This window comes from Stegodyphus dumicola, chromosome 12 (assembly GCF_044657685.1).
Source record: "Stegodyphus dumicola isolate Sdum_Otavi_A_Nest chromosome 12, ASM4465768v1".
In the NCBI taxonomy this organism is placed as follows: domain Eukaryota; kingdom Metazoa; phylum Arthropoda; class Arachnida; order Araneae; family Eresidae; genus Stegodyphus; species Stegodyphus dumicola.
This window is the reverse complement of record NC_140779.1, coordinates 111,839,452-111,860,526: the sequence shown is the minus strand read 5'-3', so window position 1 is coordinate 111,860,526 and position 21,075 is coordinate 111,839,452. Positions and strand designations below refer to the sequence as shown.

Genomic DNA, 21,075 nt, shown 5'->3' with positions numbered 1-21,075 from the left:
AAACGTTTATTTTTTCGGTTCTGTTCTGTTATCTAGACAGTATTCAGAAATATATGTATATATGCATGGATGCATGTGTGTCATGTATGTATGTGTATAAGTACGTACATATGTATGTATGTATATACCACTCACACATATATGCATATACATACATATACACGTGCATACATAATATTTGTGAATCCGGTCCTGATAGTAGAAGAGTATCATTTCTTCCTCAAATGTAAAATACGAAGAAGGCGCATTCCTTAAGAAGCGTTTAATGTACAGAATGCCTCCTGAGACAAATAGCTCTGAAAAGCTCTGTTTTAAATGAATCCCAAGTGCTTTTTTTAACTTAACTTAGGAATAGAGCAGTTGCTAATAAAGACTAGAAGAAATCAATCACCTACAACAGTAGACTTATACCGGAGGCTCCCGGAAGCAATTTTATACGGTTTGTGAATACATTTTCCGTTAATTAATTAGCATTATTACGACATCATTTGTTATGGCAAGAATTTGAAGATGGGCTCAAGATTTTAGTGATTATGAGTGAAATTTTACATTATTTTCGTTACCATTAATGATGAAACTGAATAGCGAGCGCCCACAAAGAGGCCCACCAACAACTGAACAATAAAAATCGCTGAACACTGGTAGTTTGGTCCGAGGCTCGAATCGTGGCGAACAAGCTCGCTGCATGCGCGTTTTCATGGTTTTCCTCAAATGTAAATATATAAGAGGCAGTTTCCCTTATAAAGTCCTCCACGAAAGCACTTCCCTTAGGCAAATAACCTTTGAGTGCTTAGCTATGATCAATTAAACTAAACCAAGTCATCCCTTTAAATGGAGTTAATTCAGTTACGCTGAGACATAAATCTTATTCAAAGATTTGACGATAAAAGTTTGATTAAACGTTTTTCGATACTTGGATAAATGTCCTCAGGTACAAATTTTTGCAAAACGAATAGTCTCTTTGTTTGTGAATATATTGGTATGCAAATATTTTAACCGAATTTTAAAATTAATATGTCGAAAAAAATAATCAGACTAAGCAATAAACATCAATAATTCACTATAATTATATAATTCCTAGCAATTTTCTTTCAAGTTTTATCGAAACGGAAATGCCATGACGTAATGTAACTGAAAGCTGCAAATATAAATAATGAAGTCTGTAACAATTTACATAGACGTATGTGTATTTTTTTCTGTATGCATCAAAGAAGAATTTAATAAATAAAAGGGAGATAGTCATTATTTATTAGCTGACAGATAGTCATTGTTTATTCTAAAATTAAGCTTAACTGGAAAGATTTTGTAATTTGTCTATTTTTAATTTCAGTTAAAATTCAGTTATTTAGTGGCTAATTTAATACGTTAGAATCATTTTAAATAAATATCAGTACATATAAATATCAGTAATATATAATACATTAAATATATAAATACCAATAATCTTCAAAATTTAATATTTAGCTATCAGTACGTTTAAATTACAGAATGTAATCAAGAGAAAGCCTTTAGATTTCAGACAGAAAATAAATATTAATTGGAATGTTTTCACTTTTGTGTAATAGATATTACCATTTATGCAAGCTTTGAAAAATATTTACTAAATAAAATTTTTAATTTAGTTTGAAAATATTGCTTCGTTAGATGCACTTTTAATTTTGGTAAAATAATAAATTCAAATAAATTCTGCCAGTAAATAAATAAACAAATAAATTCGGCCCATCAGTTGCTTTTAGATAGCGCAATCTGAGTTTGAGAACACTGGTTTACAAATCTCAGGTCTGAATTGACTTTTATTGCTTTCTCACCAAATAAAACAATATAGAAATTAATCTTGTATTATAATTTAAAATAAACGTTTTGAGTAATGAAAACTGCATATTTATTATCAACTGTTATATTATTTTCATTACATGCACATTTATTATCAACAGCATTAAATTTAAGAATTATAATTTACTTTTATGCTGTATCACGACAGTAGTATTTACCATGAAATGTTTTTAGGATTGCACAAATACATTTTTATAACTATAGAGAGAATTTGAAAAAGATTAGTGTGTGTTAGATATTAATCTTAATTTTATATACTTGCAAATATAAATGCTCTAATATACAATGTCGAATTCTATGGAAATAGCCTTAAAGTTTTCTGTGGCAGGTGCTCTATGTAGAAGCAAAAAAAAAAAAAAGATTTTCTTTATACTATAAGGTGAATTTTGAGTTATTAAAGCAATTTTTGTGCATTAGTTTATTAACAAATGCCTGTACATTCCCATTCAAATTCTCAGAAAACAGAAATATTAAAATAAATTGTACACGTTTTTGTACAATTGAAATATTCAAGAACGAATTTACAAATTTAGATCATTCTTCTACCTATATTTACACTACCTGACATTGATTATGCAACACCAATAAGGAATGGCCAGAAAGTGATGAAACTCGACAAACAGAAACAGACAGCAGCGAACAATAAGTTTTTTTTTTCTCCCGAAATACTAGTATACATAATAAGGAGCGAGAACAGTGTCGACTCAGTAGGTTGTAAGACCACCCTGAACGGCGATACATGAAGCAACACGCTTAGGTACAGAATCAAGTTGACAACGGATGGTGTCCTGAGGAATGGCTCGCTATTCCCTGTTAACCATTTGCCACAGTTCGTCTTCTGAACGTGCTAATGGCAGGGTCTGTAAATGGCATCCAATCACATCCGAAATGTGCTCGATTGGTGAGAGATCAGAAGAGAATGGTGGCGAGGGAAGCATCTCTACACCTTGCAGAACACGTTTGCTTATGCGAGCAGCATGTTTTCGGATGTTATCCTGATGACAAAGAGCACTGGGCAATCCCTGAGTGTAGAGGAGTGTCGCACATCATCTACGTATTGTTGGACCGTCATAATGCCTTGAATACGTCCTAGAGGTGTCCTGAAATCGTACGCAATTGCGCCCTAAACCATAATGCCGCGTTGTCGCCTAGTGGGGCGTTCCACACTTGCTAATGGACTGGACCTGTCTCCACATTGATGCCACACTCGTACGCGGTGACTGTCATTGGGGAAACAGAAGACTGACTCAACTGAGAACACGATCCTGTGCCATTCCGTCGTCCACATCGCTGGAGCCCGGCACCATAAAATTGACAGTAAATGGTTCTGGTAGATATGGGAACATCCACGATGTCTTGAACAAGATTCTTGTCATTCAGGATGTCTTGTCTCATGATTGCAGAATGGAGGTAGAAGTGGTTTATGGGTGCCCCACCGCTTATCGGCGAATGCGTCGATCCACACGTGTTAACGTCACTCTGGATGCACTGACACCTCTGGAACTAGCCACCATTTCCTTGTTCCAACCATGGTTGCCACATCCGATGCACTCTGAACGCGTCCAGGTGTGTGTCAGCTACGAAAAATGAACATTCTGCAGGTTCGTTCCCTTATATCTTCCTCAACGTGCGCGGAAGAGCTCCGCATTTCACATCATTCTCATAACTCGGTGGTGTGTGTCTACCCTGATTTTTTTCATAAATTTCGGGACACTCCTTCTTGGTGTTGCATTTTCAATGTCGGGTAGTGTAATTCAAAGTCCATCCTTAAAAATTTTTAAATGAACATAGGCAGGAGCTAACAAACACTTCTCGTTTTGACGGCTAATATTTACATCTTGATACACTTTACTGATGAGACATTTCTCAAACAATAAACAGAGTAATCTATAAAGAAAGAATTAAGAATATTTTTTTAAATTTTATTATTATTATAATTATTTTTAACTTTGTTTTTCAACTTTCGATTTTATAAGGACTTGTAGTCGCAATGTGTAATAGACGAAAATCTTTATTAAACTTATTTTACAGAATGTTTCACATAAATATGAATAATACTTTCGTCTTAACTAACTAAAGCATTATAAACATTTCAATTATTTAATTTCATAAAAGGACTGTGTGAAAGGCTATACGATTTTACTGAATCATCTTATGTTCACACAGTTTCCATAAAATTCTGCATTATACATTAAGGTAATTTAATTATTCGAATGCGATGAAAATTTTAGGAAATAAAGAATCCATGCTAACCTTTCACAAATGTCTTTTTATAATGGTTTATTAGACCATAAATCCTTGAATGAAAAATTAAGAAATTTAAAAAAATTTAATAAAGTTATTTTCCATCAGTAGATATTTTTTAAATCATCAGTTCAGAATATTTGCTTTTCTTTGAAAGTTCAAAAGGTGTAGCACATAATAGGAACTATACTTTTGAACTCATTTCGTTTTAAGTGCAGAAATAATTTGAAGACGGTAAAATACTTTAAAAGATCCAACGGAAACGAACGCTTCCTTTTATCACTGCGAAGAAAACATAGTTATTTCGCTCTAATTCTTTTCTTGTCTTTACGCTAACTCCTTCTTGTAGTATAAGTATCTCTCAGCATAACTTAAACTGGGTCACAAACGTCAGAAGTTAAAACTACTGAAACTGGATGGTTCCTTTCTGCATGATCTAGAAACGCTCTTGCAAAATATTCCGTCATTCAAACTTCGGTGTTTTGTTTAACTAAAAGGGTCGCCAATGAATTGTCTCCACGTAGGGTTAAATGAAAGAACTGGACTGGCGCCCGGAAGAACGAATTTTTTGTTTGGTTTGAGGTACATTCTTGCATTTGTTTTTTAGCCTTTGGAGCAAATGTCTCGTGTGATATCATTTGGTTTTGGTGGGGAAATGATTTCACGACCAAAATAAATATTATATCTGTGATCTTCTATGTTGGTACTTATTTTCCTTAGATAGAAACACAGTTTAAGCTGAAAGAATGTTAAAAGGGTAATTTGGACGGGCTCCCAAATTTTTTATCAAAAATACCACAATAATGCAAATATAATATAAATAAAGGCTTATTTTCTTGAAAGAGATATTTTTCTTTAGCTTTCTTCATTTCAATTTTAACAAATCAATTTCATATATTTTTTTTACTTTCTTGTACAAAGTAAAGAAACTATTGTAATCGCGAAAATTTTGAATATCATCTTTCAAAGGAAATATCTATTTTGACCACTCTTGAATGCTTTTTAAACGATATTTTTAAGTGACATCTGTATGTACAGACAAAATAAAGGATACTTTTTCCCCAAACGGATCGAAAAATGGACTAAAAATGCATTCAGAAGAGATTTGTTTCGTGACGTCTGTATGCAAGAAACATACATACGTAAGTACGTATATTACTCGCATGCAGACGTCACAAAACAAATATCTTCTGATCGTTGAAATTTTGCATATGTGACTGCTATAACATGTAGTTGTGCACCTCCCTTTTTCGTTGCAATAGGCCACATCAAACATATATATATATATTGCCACTTTGTTACCCGACTCAATGAGCTCAGTTTTTTTCTCTCTCTCTCTCTCTCTCTCTCTCTCTTATGTGTTGGTAAATTGTGCATTTCTTGCTTTAAAATGATTGAATTACGTTATGATTGTTGTGTTCCCGTTAATGTTTTCATACCTTTAGTTAATATGCATGCAATAGTTGTAGAATAATCGGCAATGTAAAGGCTTAAATGGTTCTAAGCCTACAGAATACCTTCATTTGTTTACATTTGAAACAGTAGTAAAGTGAGTTAAGTCGTTGGTGCACCAACTCAGTGTCTTTTTGCACAGTGCGACAAAGGGTAAATTTCAGTTTTGTGGCCCCAAAATTTTGTCTTCCTGTCCGCTGGCCGAACTGCTTGTTTTTGCGTAGAAACTCTAATTTAATTATGATTTTTTTTACTGTAACTGTATTTGGTGCTTTAGGTTTTTCTGTGTTTTACAATTTTTAATTAAGTTTGAGTTTTTATGTATGACTTACCGCGAAGTGAGAACTGAATTGACTGAATTAGAAATATATTTCTAATGAATTTCGCGGAAATAAGTTTAAATGAAGTGCAGCAAAAAGTGCGTGTAATTTAGTAGGCCGTAATTTTGAATGAGAGCACCTCGGGGGGGAGGGTCTCCTACCCCTAGTCCCCTACCAATAACCTGTTGAAAAGATTTTCGCCTCTGCGCATATGCTCTCATGCCGCACAGGCACATACATTTACGAATATCCATGCCTATTCAGAGGTAATCAATCAATCAATATATGCTTGCCCTTCCTGCAACTTAATGCAACTAGGCTGACACCCGAAATCCACCTCCGTATCAGGCGGGAGGGCCGGACATGTCCGCTAGACCTCTTAAAGAGATTAATACTAGTACTCTTGCTACGCCGGGGTGCCTCAAATCCCTGCGCAGACTTTTTAGAAAACTCTCTCGAATCCTCCGGGGCTGAACCGGACCACCGGATGCTTACACACCACGGGTCTCGGAGACCACCCCGGAGGGAGGACCTCTACAGACCTATGTCAATTTGACGATCTGACCGGCCGTTGATGCGCACCTGCCAGTACTACACGGCTGCCCGTCACCGAAGGTCATTACCCGGAATACGCAGACTGACTACGCTACCAGATCCTCCGGTTCTGGGACTTCTGCAATCCCCTTTGGTCCGGCCGTATAAACGACCTTCCCTCAGGTTCTGGAACCGTCAATCTCAAATTGCTTTTCCCCCAGAGTACTCTCTGTCAGGATATAGGATCCAGCCAGTTGCACCCCGGGGGTTACTCAGAGGTAAAACAAATTAAAGTATTAAAAATTTAAATGGAAAAAAGTATAAACTGAGAAAGCTTTTAAAAGTGTACGAGATGATAAAATTCCATGCAATTTATTACACTTTTATTTAATTTACACCATAAACTGGCATTCGTTTTTTTTTTTTTTTTTTTTTTATTCTGACCACTTCGTTACCACTAATATCTGTCTTAGTTGAAGATTCTCTCCTATAGTTTATTTTCCATTTGCAATATTTTTTCCTTTTACCGTCTTTGAAACTAATTTTTACTAACGAAGCATTTACTCTTCCCTCACGTTTTCTGGTCTCTAATTAACGCTCGTTGCTCATTGATCTTTTGAATATTTTATCATCCTGTCCTCTAGTGGTTTTATTTCTCCCATTAAACTGGACTTCATTCCTACGTTCAGGTCCCAATCACCGCTAATTTCCGCTCCCTTTTCCGTAATCACCACTAATTTCTCTTTCATCACGCCCAGATCTTCCTTTTCATCTGCACGTTTCAACCTTTTTTATTCAAAAAGGATTATGACGTCGTAACTTCTTAAACCGAACTTTTTTTATTAGATTTTCAGTGTTTCCACTCCGATAAGCATCCATTTATTTAAAGTTTTATGGTTTCGAACTACAGGGTGATCGTATACGATCTTCAGTTTGTGACTTTAAATAAGAAAAGGATCTTTGCAATTTGATTTTTCCAGCACGTAAAATGTTCTTTAATAAATTTTAACAATATATCAGATTTTTTTTTTAACTTTCTACTCTTATTACTATTATTAGTCCAAAGCGGCTTTGTCCCTGAAGAACTGTTGTTTTCGTTTTGCGATTTTGTGTCGAAAACTTTAAAAGGCTGTATCACCTTTCAAAAGCGTAGCCACCATATATTATCGCCCTGTCTTATATTTAAAAAAGATCCATCAAATTTTGAACGACGTAAACGTACTGCGAATATGGGCATGTGGAAGCCCAAATTCGGAATTTGTTTTATTATCGATTTCATATTTTGAAAAAACTTAACGAATTTTTGATTACCAAACTCAAGGCTTTCAAAGCGAGCCATGGCAACGTTTTACAGAAAAACATTTTTATCTCCAGTGCGTGAGATTGTGTATCGGAAATTCTAAAGATATGCTCAACTTAAAATTATTTTGCGGTATTGCTCTTGAACTGAATTTTCTGGTTTAAGTGCAAAGAACATGATATTTAATAAATAAAGGTAACACACAAAACGTTAAAAAAAAGCCCCTTTGGAAGTAGTTTAAAATCTGAAACTTTTCACATTTTTTTATTTTATTTATTTTTGCATTACTGATATATTAATTTTACATTCTGCTATATAATGATATATTATAATGGTACCGTTACCTGCATACGGATTCGTAGTAGATTGAATGCACGCAGAATCGGCGATAGCTTGTTAAAATTTATTTCCCAAAAGAAACACTTTACAGTTCTGGAAATTTTCACTAAAGTACTCGCACAGCTCTTAAGTATCACAGAGTACAATCAATAGTTACACTTCAACCTACTAACAACGTTAGACACAACGCAACGCAAAATGCATCTAAAAGGCGAAGCTCTCACGGAAATCTCTCGACACTCCGAAGTCAATTCTGAAGTCAACACTCAAGTCTTTTACTCCCTCCGGGCTTACATAGTTTTTCTCCGGGCGCTGAGACATTTCCAATATCCTCAATTTCTCCAAATTCCTGGAAGGCATATACAGTTGCAGCTACATATAGGACCGGATGCAGTTACAGTTACATATAGGAATCAAACCAGTTACAGTTATGCATGGATCGGACCTAAACGTCGCCAGGTTTGATGACGTTTGGCGATTTCTCTCAAAATTTGCTGAAAAAAATTAATTGCTTAAGCCATCGTCAGTTTGACGATATCTCGCCAATTTAGCGAAAGAGCCATTTACTTCTACTGTAATCGTATTTTTCTGGCTGAGCTTTGGATTCTTTAGGCATTGCATGTGACGTTATTCGACAGCTACTACGATTTACATATATCACTAAAATGACCTACATATATACAAAAATTCGTAGCAGTAAACACTTTCATAGGGGCCGAGAAATAATGATGATTCTCAAGTTTCCATCTGCGAATCTTGATTTAGTGAAACTGTGATCCCGATGATGTGTTTCTGTAGTATAATATAAAAGTAATGCAGCATAAAAATCAGTCTCATTATCCATAAAACTTGATAAAAAATACTTTTTTCCAAGAAGGTTTGACTTTCAAACTGATTTTTTGAACAGAAAGATTTACAGAATTCGTTATTAAATGAGCAGTCGCTTTTGTTGTTGCGACTGATCTCACTTGTCTCAGATTTAACATCAGGTTAAGGGGTCATGAATTTTATCTCGACCAATGGGCCACGAGTCTAACGTGGTCCATTGGAACGTGGACTTAAGTCTTGGGCACCTTACAGCTGACAGTGCGAATTGCCATGCACAGTTCCATTTTTGAAGTAGAATCCCCTGGGAAACGAATCTCAAGAGCCTTCTATCCTTCTTCCCTTTCGAACAACAACTCGAAAGGACTCAACAGAATTTTAGTACCTCCAAACCGAAATGACACTATATCGTTACAAACATCTATGCCTTCATTCCCTGCTACGCTTACTTTTGTCTTTTTTCGTGGTCTACAGAACAAATGCTGCCATTAAGGAAGTATTGTAATCGCGAAAAGTTTCAGACAGCATATTTCAACGAAAATATCCATTTTGACCGCTTTTCGAATGCAATTTAACGATTTTTTTGCGTGATATCTGTACGTAAGGACAGAATAAAAGACTCTTTTCCCCAAAAAAAATTATAAAACTGCTTTAAAGTGAATTCTGAAGAGAATTTTTCGTGGCTTCTGCACGAACGTATGTACGTACGTATCTCGCATAACTCAAAAACGAGTACCCTCAGAACGTTGAAATTTTGTATATAGGACTGCTATAACATGCAGATGTGCACCTCGTATTTTGGTTGCAATCGGCAGCACCAAACGTATATAAATATATTTATACATATATCCAGCCTGTTACCTGGCTCAGTGATCTCAGTTTCTTTACTTTTATATGTTTGTAAATTGTACATTTTTTGCTTTAAAAATGATTGAATTATGTTGTTCTTATCTTCCGGTTAAGGTTTTTATGCCTTTAGTGAATCTGTATGCAATAATTTTAGAATTATCAACAATTTTAAAGTTGTTTAAGTGCCGCTAAGCCTAATAATTGTTTTGATGGCGGCCACTGCTTGTTTACATTTGAAACAGCAAACTAGTGGATTTGTTGCAATCTAGAGAAACTTAGCTTCGCAACAACAAAGATAACGCCTTCATTTATTATTGCGAATTAAATCTTGCTTAATCCTTTCTGGAATTTTTTCGAGGAAATAAGTGTTTAAGATTTACTTCGTAATTTTTAATACATATATTTTGAGTTTTTATGTATTTTTGCCTTGTCGCGAAGTGAGAACTGAATTAATTGAATGAGAAATACTTAATCGTCTGTGAAAAATTGTTTCTCTTTTGTTTCGTGTGCTTAATTTCTTTTATACATCGTTCTAGATTTATTATAGTATTTGAATAGAACATGTAGCAACGATTAGATAATTCTTTTAAGGATATAAATTTTGTGCGCTCTGAGTTATAATTTGAACGAAATAATACTGTTAAGTGAATCTAGAGCCAGAGTGTCGCTATGGTGAACAAATAGAGTGAATTTTAAAGAATGCATTTATTCTATTGTGGTTTATGCGCCGTCGGCGAAGTATATTTAATTCAATCCAAAAAGTTTAAATGAAATGCAAGAAAAAATGCGTATAATTTAATATTCCGTACAAGGAAGTCATGTGCTGTACACATCATATTTTTTATTTCAGTGTTTCTTCATTGGTTTTGTAATTTCCACTATAACTGTCAGTCTTCGGAATAAAAGAGAAATGCATAATTCTAATTTCTGTACAAGTTCATAAGATATTCAATATACAATCCTAAAACCGCTGCGTAGGTATTGAGGATGTTGTTATGTAGAGATTTTAACTTAAGACGATATTCCTGATTCTCGAAAACTAGTAACAGGAAATAAAAGGTAGGCGCTAGTAAAACTGATTGCGACTAAGGTAAAGGATCCTGTTCGCCCTGTGTCTTTTATAAAAAGAGGAAATATCTTTTCCGTCCCTTAATGAGGAGCAAGCCTCGGGGACTGATATTTGAAAAAGTCTTTCTTACGGATGTATGTTGAAAATCTGGAAGAAAAAAATTAAAACTGATTCCGTTGCGGGAGGTTGCGAAGCGGCGATTTTCTAAAAAACGAAAACAGACTTGAGTGGGGATTGACGACATTTATCGTTCCTTGAGCTATAGTACAAAGAGAGTACGCTAACACATTCTTTCGTGAGAAACTTTTGTTGGGTGTGCTGTATCTCCGGAACGCGACTCAACCAAAATTGTATTTTCACAAAATCAGCAAGAAGAATGTTTTTCGGTGTTCTTAAGAATTCTTTCGAAGAATGTTCTACTTGAACCACTGCCACTATATTTTGAAAGCTTTATTGAAATTCATGTAATTAATGTAGCTAATATACGGAGTTTCAAAGTTTATATATATGCTTTGATAAGATAAATTTCTCTTAATTCTTTTAGTTGTCAACTTCATTAAAAAAACTAATGATAATAGCACATTTTTATAACAGTCCATTGATTTCAAATCTGTATGAGAATGATTGTAAGATTTAATAATAAATGTAATATAAGAAAAAAATTAGTACAAATAATACGAATAATGTTTCGTTTTAAGCATTATTTGTGCCAAATTCTGAGTTCTATTTATCATTTTTCTCGTTTTAGAAAATTGAAATTAGTTGTGTGATTTTTTTTTATAGTTTAACAGTTGAGTACTAAATATTTACTTTTTTTAAGAGTCATATTAAAGATTTTTAAATTTCAATGATTTGGTATTAGTAGGTGGCAGAAGGAAAAATGGTTTCATTTTTAAAAGTAAAATATTTGTTTAATTTCTTAAGAAGTTATATTTCAGAAAACTCTGAAATTTTCATACCTGGAATTTAATTTACACATCATACCCGTTCACGTATATGTTTGAGTAAATATTTCTTAATGTAAGGAATCAATCTCGTACAAGTATATATCTTGTTCCAAGTATACTTCCACGTGTTAAATTGGAATTGAAAATATAAAATTATATATCCCTTTTTCTAAATTCTTTTTTATGCCATGAAAATACACATTGTAAAATGAAACTTTTCACTTGGCACTTTACAGGTAAATGTCATGATATTAGATATGCTTACATTTAATTTACAATAAAGTTTAAATTCAAAAGTAACTCATGCTTAGTACTAGACAAGTTTTGCAAAATATGAGTAGTATTTAACTTTAACTTTCACTTTGTTTTCTTTTCAGAGGATCAGGGGCCTAGGATTCGGCATCCTCTAATGGAACTAGATGACGTCATGGAAGGTGTATACGTTCCAAGGTTATTCAATGGCTCCTGGATATCAGGTAAGGTGCTGTCAAGTTTGAAAATCTATATAGCTGCAGGAAAAATATTCCAGAGGTGCATCGAATATGGAATTTCAATAGATGGAAAGAAATATTCAAATTTCTTCTCGAGAAAAGGCATCGAAATATTTAAATTTCCTTTCAATGTCATATTTTTCAAAAACGTTTATTTTGAGAAGTTTTTTAAAAGGGAAAAGGAAGTGGACTAAGTCTTATAATTTTCTTTTCCGGATAACTTTATGCTCGTTGTTGATTTCAAAACTTTAAGAACTTATGGGACAGAAAACTTCCAGATGCTAGGTATACTTTCCACTAAAAATAATTTCTGTATCGTTACTTTGAGTAAATATCTTTTTTATATATGGTGATCATTTAGCTAACATTTATTTCTTTCTAAATTGTAAGCAATTAGTCTTAGATATGAAATGAAAATATTTATTAATAACATTTTATTATTAAATATTTGAATTATTATAATTTTATATAAAATTATAATTAATTTACGTGTTCTTGGTTATTAGAACTTTTATGGGAATGTCTAGCGATTATTCACTGGTCTTCTTACAACTATATAAAATAAGTCCAAGGAAGGCTTAAAATACCCCTTTATTCACTTAAAGAAACATTCATAGATGGCCCCTTCTCGGGCTTGTAGGAAAGCCTCCCCTTGGGCTTTAACTTAAGATTGAAGATAAGAAACTAAACTAATTCTAACTATCTTAACTTCAGTCGAAGCTGTAGAGAGATAGCTAACACAGTTGGCCGCAGTTAAACCTCACCGGCGAATGCAACAGGCACTTAAGACTACGGCCGTTTATAGTAAGATAGGCTTAAAGTAAGGACGTGGCAGAAACAGCTCTAGTAAGAGATGAGCTCTTCTACTGAAGTGACTGAATTTCCCCATTAAACACTTGTTCTACTTCATTTAAAGGAAAGGGTTTCAAAATTAAAAATAGCTATTAGGAAATTAAAATAATCTTTAAAACTTTATCTAATAAATACGTAATTCTTAATTTGACGTGAAATCATGTCTTTAGTAACATTTGGCGATATGCCATACACAGATGGATAATATTCTAGAACGAATTCTAATTGGTTTGGCCCAGAAGGCCCACCAGCGGCCGAGCGGTAAAGTCGCTGAACACTGGTAGTTCGGTCCGACGTTCGAATCCTGTGAACGGGCTGGCTGCATGGGCGTTTTCGTGGTTTTCTCCATGTGTAACGTGTATACGAGCCAGTTTCCATTAGAAAGTCCTCTACGAAGGCATCCCTCCCGTGAGGCATATAGCCCTAGTGTGCTTTGCCATAATTAAATACACCACCACCACTAATTGGTTTGGCTCAGAATTTCGTCGAAGGCAGGTATAGAGCTAAATAAATCCTGCCTGTACGCGGAGTAGCAGTCTAGTGTCGAGGAGTATTGTCAGAGTATCTCGAGTTGGTGCACTGAGAGTGTGCATCGTTGATGCTATCGAGTGTTTCGTCGTGTGCATCGCGAGTTGTAGCGTGGTGAGTCTGGAGAGTACGTTGAGTTCCGAGAACGACCAAATCGAGTCGGGAGCTGTACTCTAGTGCTTTACCGTGAAGCTGTCTTCCCCGTTATAGCCTGATGGCCTGAAGGTTGTGTTGTTGATTGTTTCAGCGTTTTTGTCGTAGTTTTTTGACAATTATAAACATGTTTTGGAGCTGTCCTGAGTAATACTGGCTAATAAATTGTGTTTTGATTCTTCATCAAGTGTTGTCGTCAATCACTCCAAGTCCATGTACTCGTAGAACGCAACAGTATTAAAGGAAAAAGTGCTTATGGACATGTTTATTACTTAATTCTCAATGCCGTCAGGGCCGGGAGCAGTTTTTAGACAGAGATTTTTTTATGCTTTTTGTTATTTTTAACTTTGTAAACATCATTGTAAACATCATTAACTTTGAAACATCATTTTTGGTATATGGAGATAAGAAGTCTTTTTTTTTCCCTCTGTTCTCTTAAGTTGTCTTCTAGAAAGCCTGAATCCATTATTTTTTATAGCTATTGCTGTTGCAGCTTCTGTTTCAGATAAATTGGATATTCTATTCGGAATTATGATGTGGGAAGGCTATAGATTTTGTTTTGTACAATTTTTTTTTATTGTCATATATGTTCTTTTTCATTTTTTTTCTAAGAGTTGAAATTTTTTTTCTTATAAGTTTCCTGTATATTGCTTGTTGTTTCGAAAATATTTTATGTGCATTATACCTTTCTTCTGTTATTTCTTTTTCATTTGTCTTTTTAATGCGCTGTTTTATTTCTTTCGCTTCTAAGATTTTTATTCCAGTAAGTATATTAACATCAGTAGAATTTTTAACTTTGAATGTTTTTTCGCAGTATTTTTGAATAGTGTTAAGTATTTTTGATTCTAAGTCATCTATTTCTAATTTATTCTCTGTTTGTTGAATTTTTATTATTGTTGTCTTTATTTCTGGAGTGATTGATGCGATAAAGGTTTTGATGCTGTTGTTTATTATTTTAAATCTTTTGGTTGTTATTTTTTGAGTTTATTTCAAAATATGTTATATTTTGATCTGAGATATCTTCATTTTCTAGAATTTTCCGTTCTTTTATTAGCAATCAATCATAAGATAAGGCCAACCTTTTTCTGTTCTAGTTTCAAATGTTGAAGGGGTGCAATGTTCATTTAATACAGTTAAATTGTTTTCATTAATAAAGTCATCAACTTCGGATGCTCTTGTGTCTGTTTAGTGTACCCATATTTCAATAACATGAGGGATGTTTGAAACTCTACTTATTATCGATTTTAACTGATCTAAATTGGTGGAAATATTTTCATTGGATGGTGCGTAGAAGGAAGTTATGAATAATTACTATTTTGTAGAATTGATAGCTATTGTAATAATGTCTTTTGATGAGAAGATTATTGAGGGGAACCAAATGTTATTTTATTACAGGTTTTGGCTGCGCTAGCTAAAAAAAATGAGATTACTTTCTTGATGTTGATATAGGCTCAAGTTTGATGGGAATAGTACTTGGATAAGTCTTATGTCAGTTTGGTTATTGACTAGAAATATCTGTTGCAGTTTGAGCTTTTTGTACATTAATTTAAATGAGTTCAATTGCAAGATAACTTGTTTTCTTTGTCTTTACCAAGCGGAATTGTCTGACAAAGGTCAGCACAAGCCCACGACTTTCATCGTGGCGAAGAGTTATGTGCGCCTGTCATTCGCGAGAGCATTTGAGCACCATATAGGCAACAGCTCAACTTTAGCTCAGTTCCGCCGCCAATTTTGAGAGAGAACACCCCGGGGTGCCGGCTCTAAGGGTCTTCCACCACTCTTCTCCTACCATCAACCTCTCGAGAAGACTTTTGGATCGTAGCATATTTAAATTTCCTCCATGCCGCACAGACACTATACATTTACAAACATGAATTCCTTCTCCGGGATTCGAACCCGGGCCCTTCGATACGGCATTCAGAGTCACTAACCACTATACCAGTTGGGCGTCGCTTGATTGATTTAAAAGTGTTGTTGGATGGGGAGTAGTGATTGTTTAGTATTATAAATTGAGATCTTGGTTGTCATTTTTTAAATTTATAATGCTATAGTCAGTATGATCTTTGGCTTTTTTGAATTTCTGGATAGTGCATTGGACAGCTGGGTTCATATGCATCGTGATGAGCATTTTTATTACAATTATCAGCCCTGTTGTAAAGATTATGTTTTATGCAATGTGGTCTCACTGCCTTACGATTTTTTATCTTGTGCTTTTCACCACAAAATGCACAATAAGGCCTATGTGGACAGTTTCTTACTCAGTGATTAAATTATTGGCAATTATAACGTTTAAGAGTTCCAAAACTTCGAATTTTTCGCCAGATTGCCAACTTTTGGCGATATCGAAATCCGGTCCCGATAACAGAACAGTATCGAATATTTTTTGGAAAGATAACTGTACTCATGAAGCCTATACAACAACTTCTTTAGTATGCACTTACTTGACCAATAAGATTAATAAAGAGCGCGTCTTCGTGAACGTCTTCGTCATTTCACCAAAGTATTATTCTACTTCATACTGTAGATAATGGTATGTATTTCCAAATACAGTCAAGGAATTCTCAGCCATGACCCCAAACTCTTCGAACATATGTTTAATAAAGTATTTCTAATATGTGAAGAAGAGAATAGCTATCCGCAACAATATTCTCCGTTTTATTATTTTGTTTTGCTTAAACTACTGCTGTCATCATATTTCGTCAGAATACAAATTAGTTATAAAGTAACTAATTTGTATTCTGTTTTAAGTATGAATAAGCTCAGAGTATGAATGAGTTTGAGTTTTCAGAAAGATCGCTTGGCAGCACTTAACTCGTAACTTTGCTTTAGCTTCAGGACTTCTTTACCATCTTGAAAACAAGAATAACTAAATTGTAAAAAAGCATTATTTTCAGGTTTATTTGAGTTGCAAGCGTACACAAAAATAATATCCATAACATTTCTACTAATATAGCATGACATAAACTATTAGACGCATATTATACGCAAAAACTAGTAACTGTAAATATAATTTCACATCAATTTTGAAAGATACTTAAGCTTAATGTATTACAAATATAGCGAGGGAAATTTTTTTCATTTACACATAGAGCATTGATTTGTAAATTATATATCTTTATGCTACTTAATTTATCTATAATATTTCTATTTTTGTAATGCATTCATGCAGTAATGCCAGATAATTAATATTCGAAACGTAAAGAAAATTCTTATTTATTACTCATTATTATTAATTTTTTGAAGTTTTAGAGGGAGGCAAGAATTATAAAATTTATTTTACGAAATATATGGAAACTGAATAAGTTTTAAAAATAAAGCAGTTTTTATTTCACGAAGTAAAGGAAGTATTGTAATCGCGAAAATTTTCGGGTATCATATTTCAACGAAAATATCCATTAACGAGCGAAAATATCCATGCAATTAAACGATGCAATTTTTGCGGGATATTTGTACATGAGAACAGAATAAATTACTCTTCTTTTTCCAAAACGGGTTGCAAAAATAATTTAAAATGGATTCAGAAGAGGTTTTTTTCTGACGTCTGTACGTACCTATTTATGCATGTTGAAACGTTGAATTTTGAATGTTGAAATTTTTTATAGGATTCTTATATGTTGGTAGATATTGCGTTTTTTCTTTAAAATTGATTGACTTCTAACTATTGTTCTTCCGGTTAAGATTTTATGCATTTAATTAATCTGAATTCAAAAGTTTTAGAATTATCAGCAATTTAAAAGTTGTTTAAGTGCGGCTAAGCCTAATTTTTTTAAACATAGCAGCCATATTTGCTTATATTTCAAATTTAAAATTTAGCAGAATAGTGAATTCAGTTTCTGCACCTTCAGCGGCTTTTTGCCAACTGGGACGAAAACTAAATTTTCAGTTTTGTGCATCGAAGAATCTGCCTTCTTGCCCGCTGGCCGAATTGCTTGTTTTTACGTAGAAACTCTAATTTTAATTGTAAATTTTTTAATTGCTTTAATTGCATTTGGTGTTTTATATTTTTCTATATTTTCAATTTTTAATAAAGATATTTTGACGTTTTATGTATTGCCTTGTCGCAAAGTTAGAATTGAATTAATTGAATGAGAAATATATCTCTAATGAAATTCGAGGAAATAAGTTTACATGAAATTCAGGGAAAAAATTGCGTATAATTTAATATTCCGTACAAGGAAGTTATGTGGTGTACATATCAGAATTTTTAATAAAGTGACTATGGTATTCTTGAAAAATAGTCTTTCATGTAGCTTTATAAATCACTAAATTCTTATCTGTCATGAATTCAAGATAAAAAACTGCAGTTTACGTTGATGAATGAATATTTAGATACTGTTACATATAAACTGATATAAGTTTACTTAAAAAATGTTCTACAGTTGTGGAATATATCTTTTGCGAAAATAAATGAAAATTTTTTATCCATTTAGAATGGCAGTTAAGAAACTTTCATTCAAAAGCAGGAACTTTAAACATATATTTTATTCCCACAAGAGAGAATTATTCAATATACTTTCAGGAAAGTGTGAAATTATTCATAAAACTTATTGATAAATGATTCCTTTAAATAAAGCATCTTCTGTAAAATTTTAGTTCGGATTATTTTCAAAAATGTTTTCACTGTCAATTTATGGCACATGAGCAAAATGCATTACATTAAAGCGCTTTTTGAAAACTAAGAGATGACAGAATGTGGAAGATTAATCAAAGATTTTTTTAATGAGAAAAAAGTATATATACGGAAAGCTTTCCTTGTACATTCTGAAACCTAAAAACGTCATCAAGAAAAATTAAATTTTTTTCAACCTTCAGAAATAATTGCTATAGTTTATTAGAAATTTTAAGATCCTTCTGTTTGTAGAGAGTCGATATTCTTAACTTTATTCGAAACTGTAGTTTCAAGTTCTAAAAAAACTGAAAATATGTAGAATCTTATATCTAAAATTATGTATACCTGTCAAGTGTACAGTACCCAGACCAAGTGATTTTTCTGTATATTAAAAGATTAAATTTCAAGACACCATTGTCAGCTGTAAAGAAGTTAGCGAAAATTAATGTAGTTTAACTGTTTAAAAACTCTCAGCAGATATAGCTCCAAATTTATTTCCTTCTGCTTTCAGACAAATGGGAAAACTGATTTTTTTTCTTTTATTTTAAATCAAATTACTTATCAGCAATCATTCTTTCCGGAACACATACTTAACCAGTTAACTGTGGTATAACTTAACGGTATAACTGGTTAATTGTGTCGCCAGAATCGAGCCATGGCGAGTATATTCGTCAATCACAGAGTAAGTTCCGCTGGTAAGATATTGGATTAAAAAGATGGGTTTATTTTATATAATTGAAAATTGTATTACTAACATTTACTTATTTGGTTAACATAATCCTATATTACATACATATTAAACTAAAAACAAAATAAATTAAATTAAATATTATATATATAAAAGTAAGAATTTAAATTTCTGCTGTGGAGTGATATTCAGCGAAATAGGGTACTATGCACAATGAAACTTTGCGAATCGAACACGCGATTCCTTCCTGATCTTACGTTTGTAGCAATGCGAACACCTTCGCGTAGTTTTTTTTTTTTTTTTTTTTTTTCGATGTTCCGGGTATATAATCCGGAACATGATTCTCACCTAATTGGCTTATATTAGGTCTAAATGGCCGAGTTTGTGTCGATTTATTTCTTTCAATTGGATACGACGCAAAAGTGTCTTCAATAAGTTTGAGCAAACAGTTGATACGCGATAATGTTCCATTATTTGTATTATATAATATGAATGCATTCAAACACATAATGTCTAAGAAATAGAGAAATATCTTTTTGTAGTACTTTTTGAGTCGTTTTCTTGCTGTGGAGTACCGCTATGATAATTTCATCGCTCATATCCACTCCACCCATTTTTTTATTATAATCAATCACTAGCTCCGGTTTCTTTGTTAATATTTTTCTTTTCTCTGTTTCTATTACGTTATCTTTATGTACAGTACTTACTAAATAAACCTTTCTCTTAGCTTTCCATTTCATTATACGCATGACGAGTATACTCGTCAATACACGAAATCGTGCCGCTTCTCCATTACGAGTATACTCGTCAATCACAGTTAACTGGTTAAGTATTGGTATGCAATGAAAAGTAAGAAAATAAGGTAGGCTAAAATTAAGAATTTAAGACCCAGGGTATTTTCTTTCTCCTTTCCGCATGCCTTCGTGGTATAACGGTAGCACGCTCGGCACGTGATCGACAGGTACAGGTTCGAGTCCCGGCGAAGGCATTGCTCATTTTTCACATCTCCTGCTTCGAAAAGAACCTAATTATTGTACAAAAGAAGATCTAATTCAAAATTCAAACGCGGCTATTTTAAATATTTACTGTAAAAAATCTGTTCTTTACTGAATGTTTGAAAATCCTTTTCACGAAAAACGTGCACTTAAAAAAAGGTACTTGTAAAGTCATTATATGTTTTTATGCTGGAGATGTGAAAAATGCGTAGTGCCTTCCCTGGGACTCAAACCTGGACCTCTCGAATACACCGAGTGTGCTACTGTTACACAACTGAGACATGAGGAAAGGAAAGAAAGAATACCTTATAAAACTCAAGGCTTAGTCTCATTCAAAATCGGATAAATGCATGTAAATAAGAAGAGAATCTTAAATTGTATTTGTGTATTGTTAAGTTTTCCTTGATTGCACGACATTCAAACATATGTCATATTATAAAACCTAAACAAAATTTTAATTTCTAATCCAAATTTTATCAGTAAATGCAATTTTTTTTATATTTTATGCCATAGATTCAGGTACAAATTCAGATTTTAAAAAAAAACATTGTAAGTATATATAATATTTGTTTTACTTTGAAAAAGAAAACGTTTGTTGAAGCTAAATTACTCATTTTATTAACCAATTAACCGTGATTGACGAGTATACTCGTTATGGAGAAGCGACGCGATTTTGTGTTTTGACGAGTATACTCGTCATGCGTATATTATGTTAATGAAATGGAAAGATAAGAGGAAAGTTTATTTAGCAAGTACTGTACATAATGACAACGTAATAGAAACAGAGAAAAGAAAAATAATAGCAAAGAAACAGGAGCTAGTGATTAATTATAATAAAAAAATGGGGGGCGTGGATATGAGCGGTGGAATTATCATAGGGTACTCCACAGCAAGAAAACGACTCAAAAAGTACTACAAAAAGATATTTCTCCATTTCTTAGACATTATATGTTTGAATGCATTCATATTATATAAAAAAAAATAATGGAACATTATCGCGTATCAACGTTTTGTTCGAATTTATTGAAGACGCTTTTGCGATGTATT

At 33.3% G+C, this 21,075-nt stretch overlaps 1 protein-coding gene across 1 annotated transcript in view; it reads left to right on the top strand.

The window, feature by feature from the left end:
- LOC118185383 (inactive dipeptidyl peptidase 10-like) overlaps nt 1-21,075 on the top strand; it is a 497,660-nt gene that overhangs the window by 225,174 nt on the left and 251,411 nt on the right. Inside the window, exon 3 of the mRNA XM_085806802.1 lies at nt 12,090-12,188. Within this exon, the coding sequence (XP_085662928.1) occupies nt 12,090-12,188 (99 nt within the window). The remainder of the gene's footprint in view (nt 1-12,089; nt 12,189-21,075) is intronic.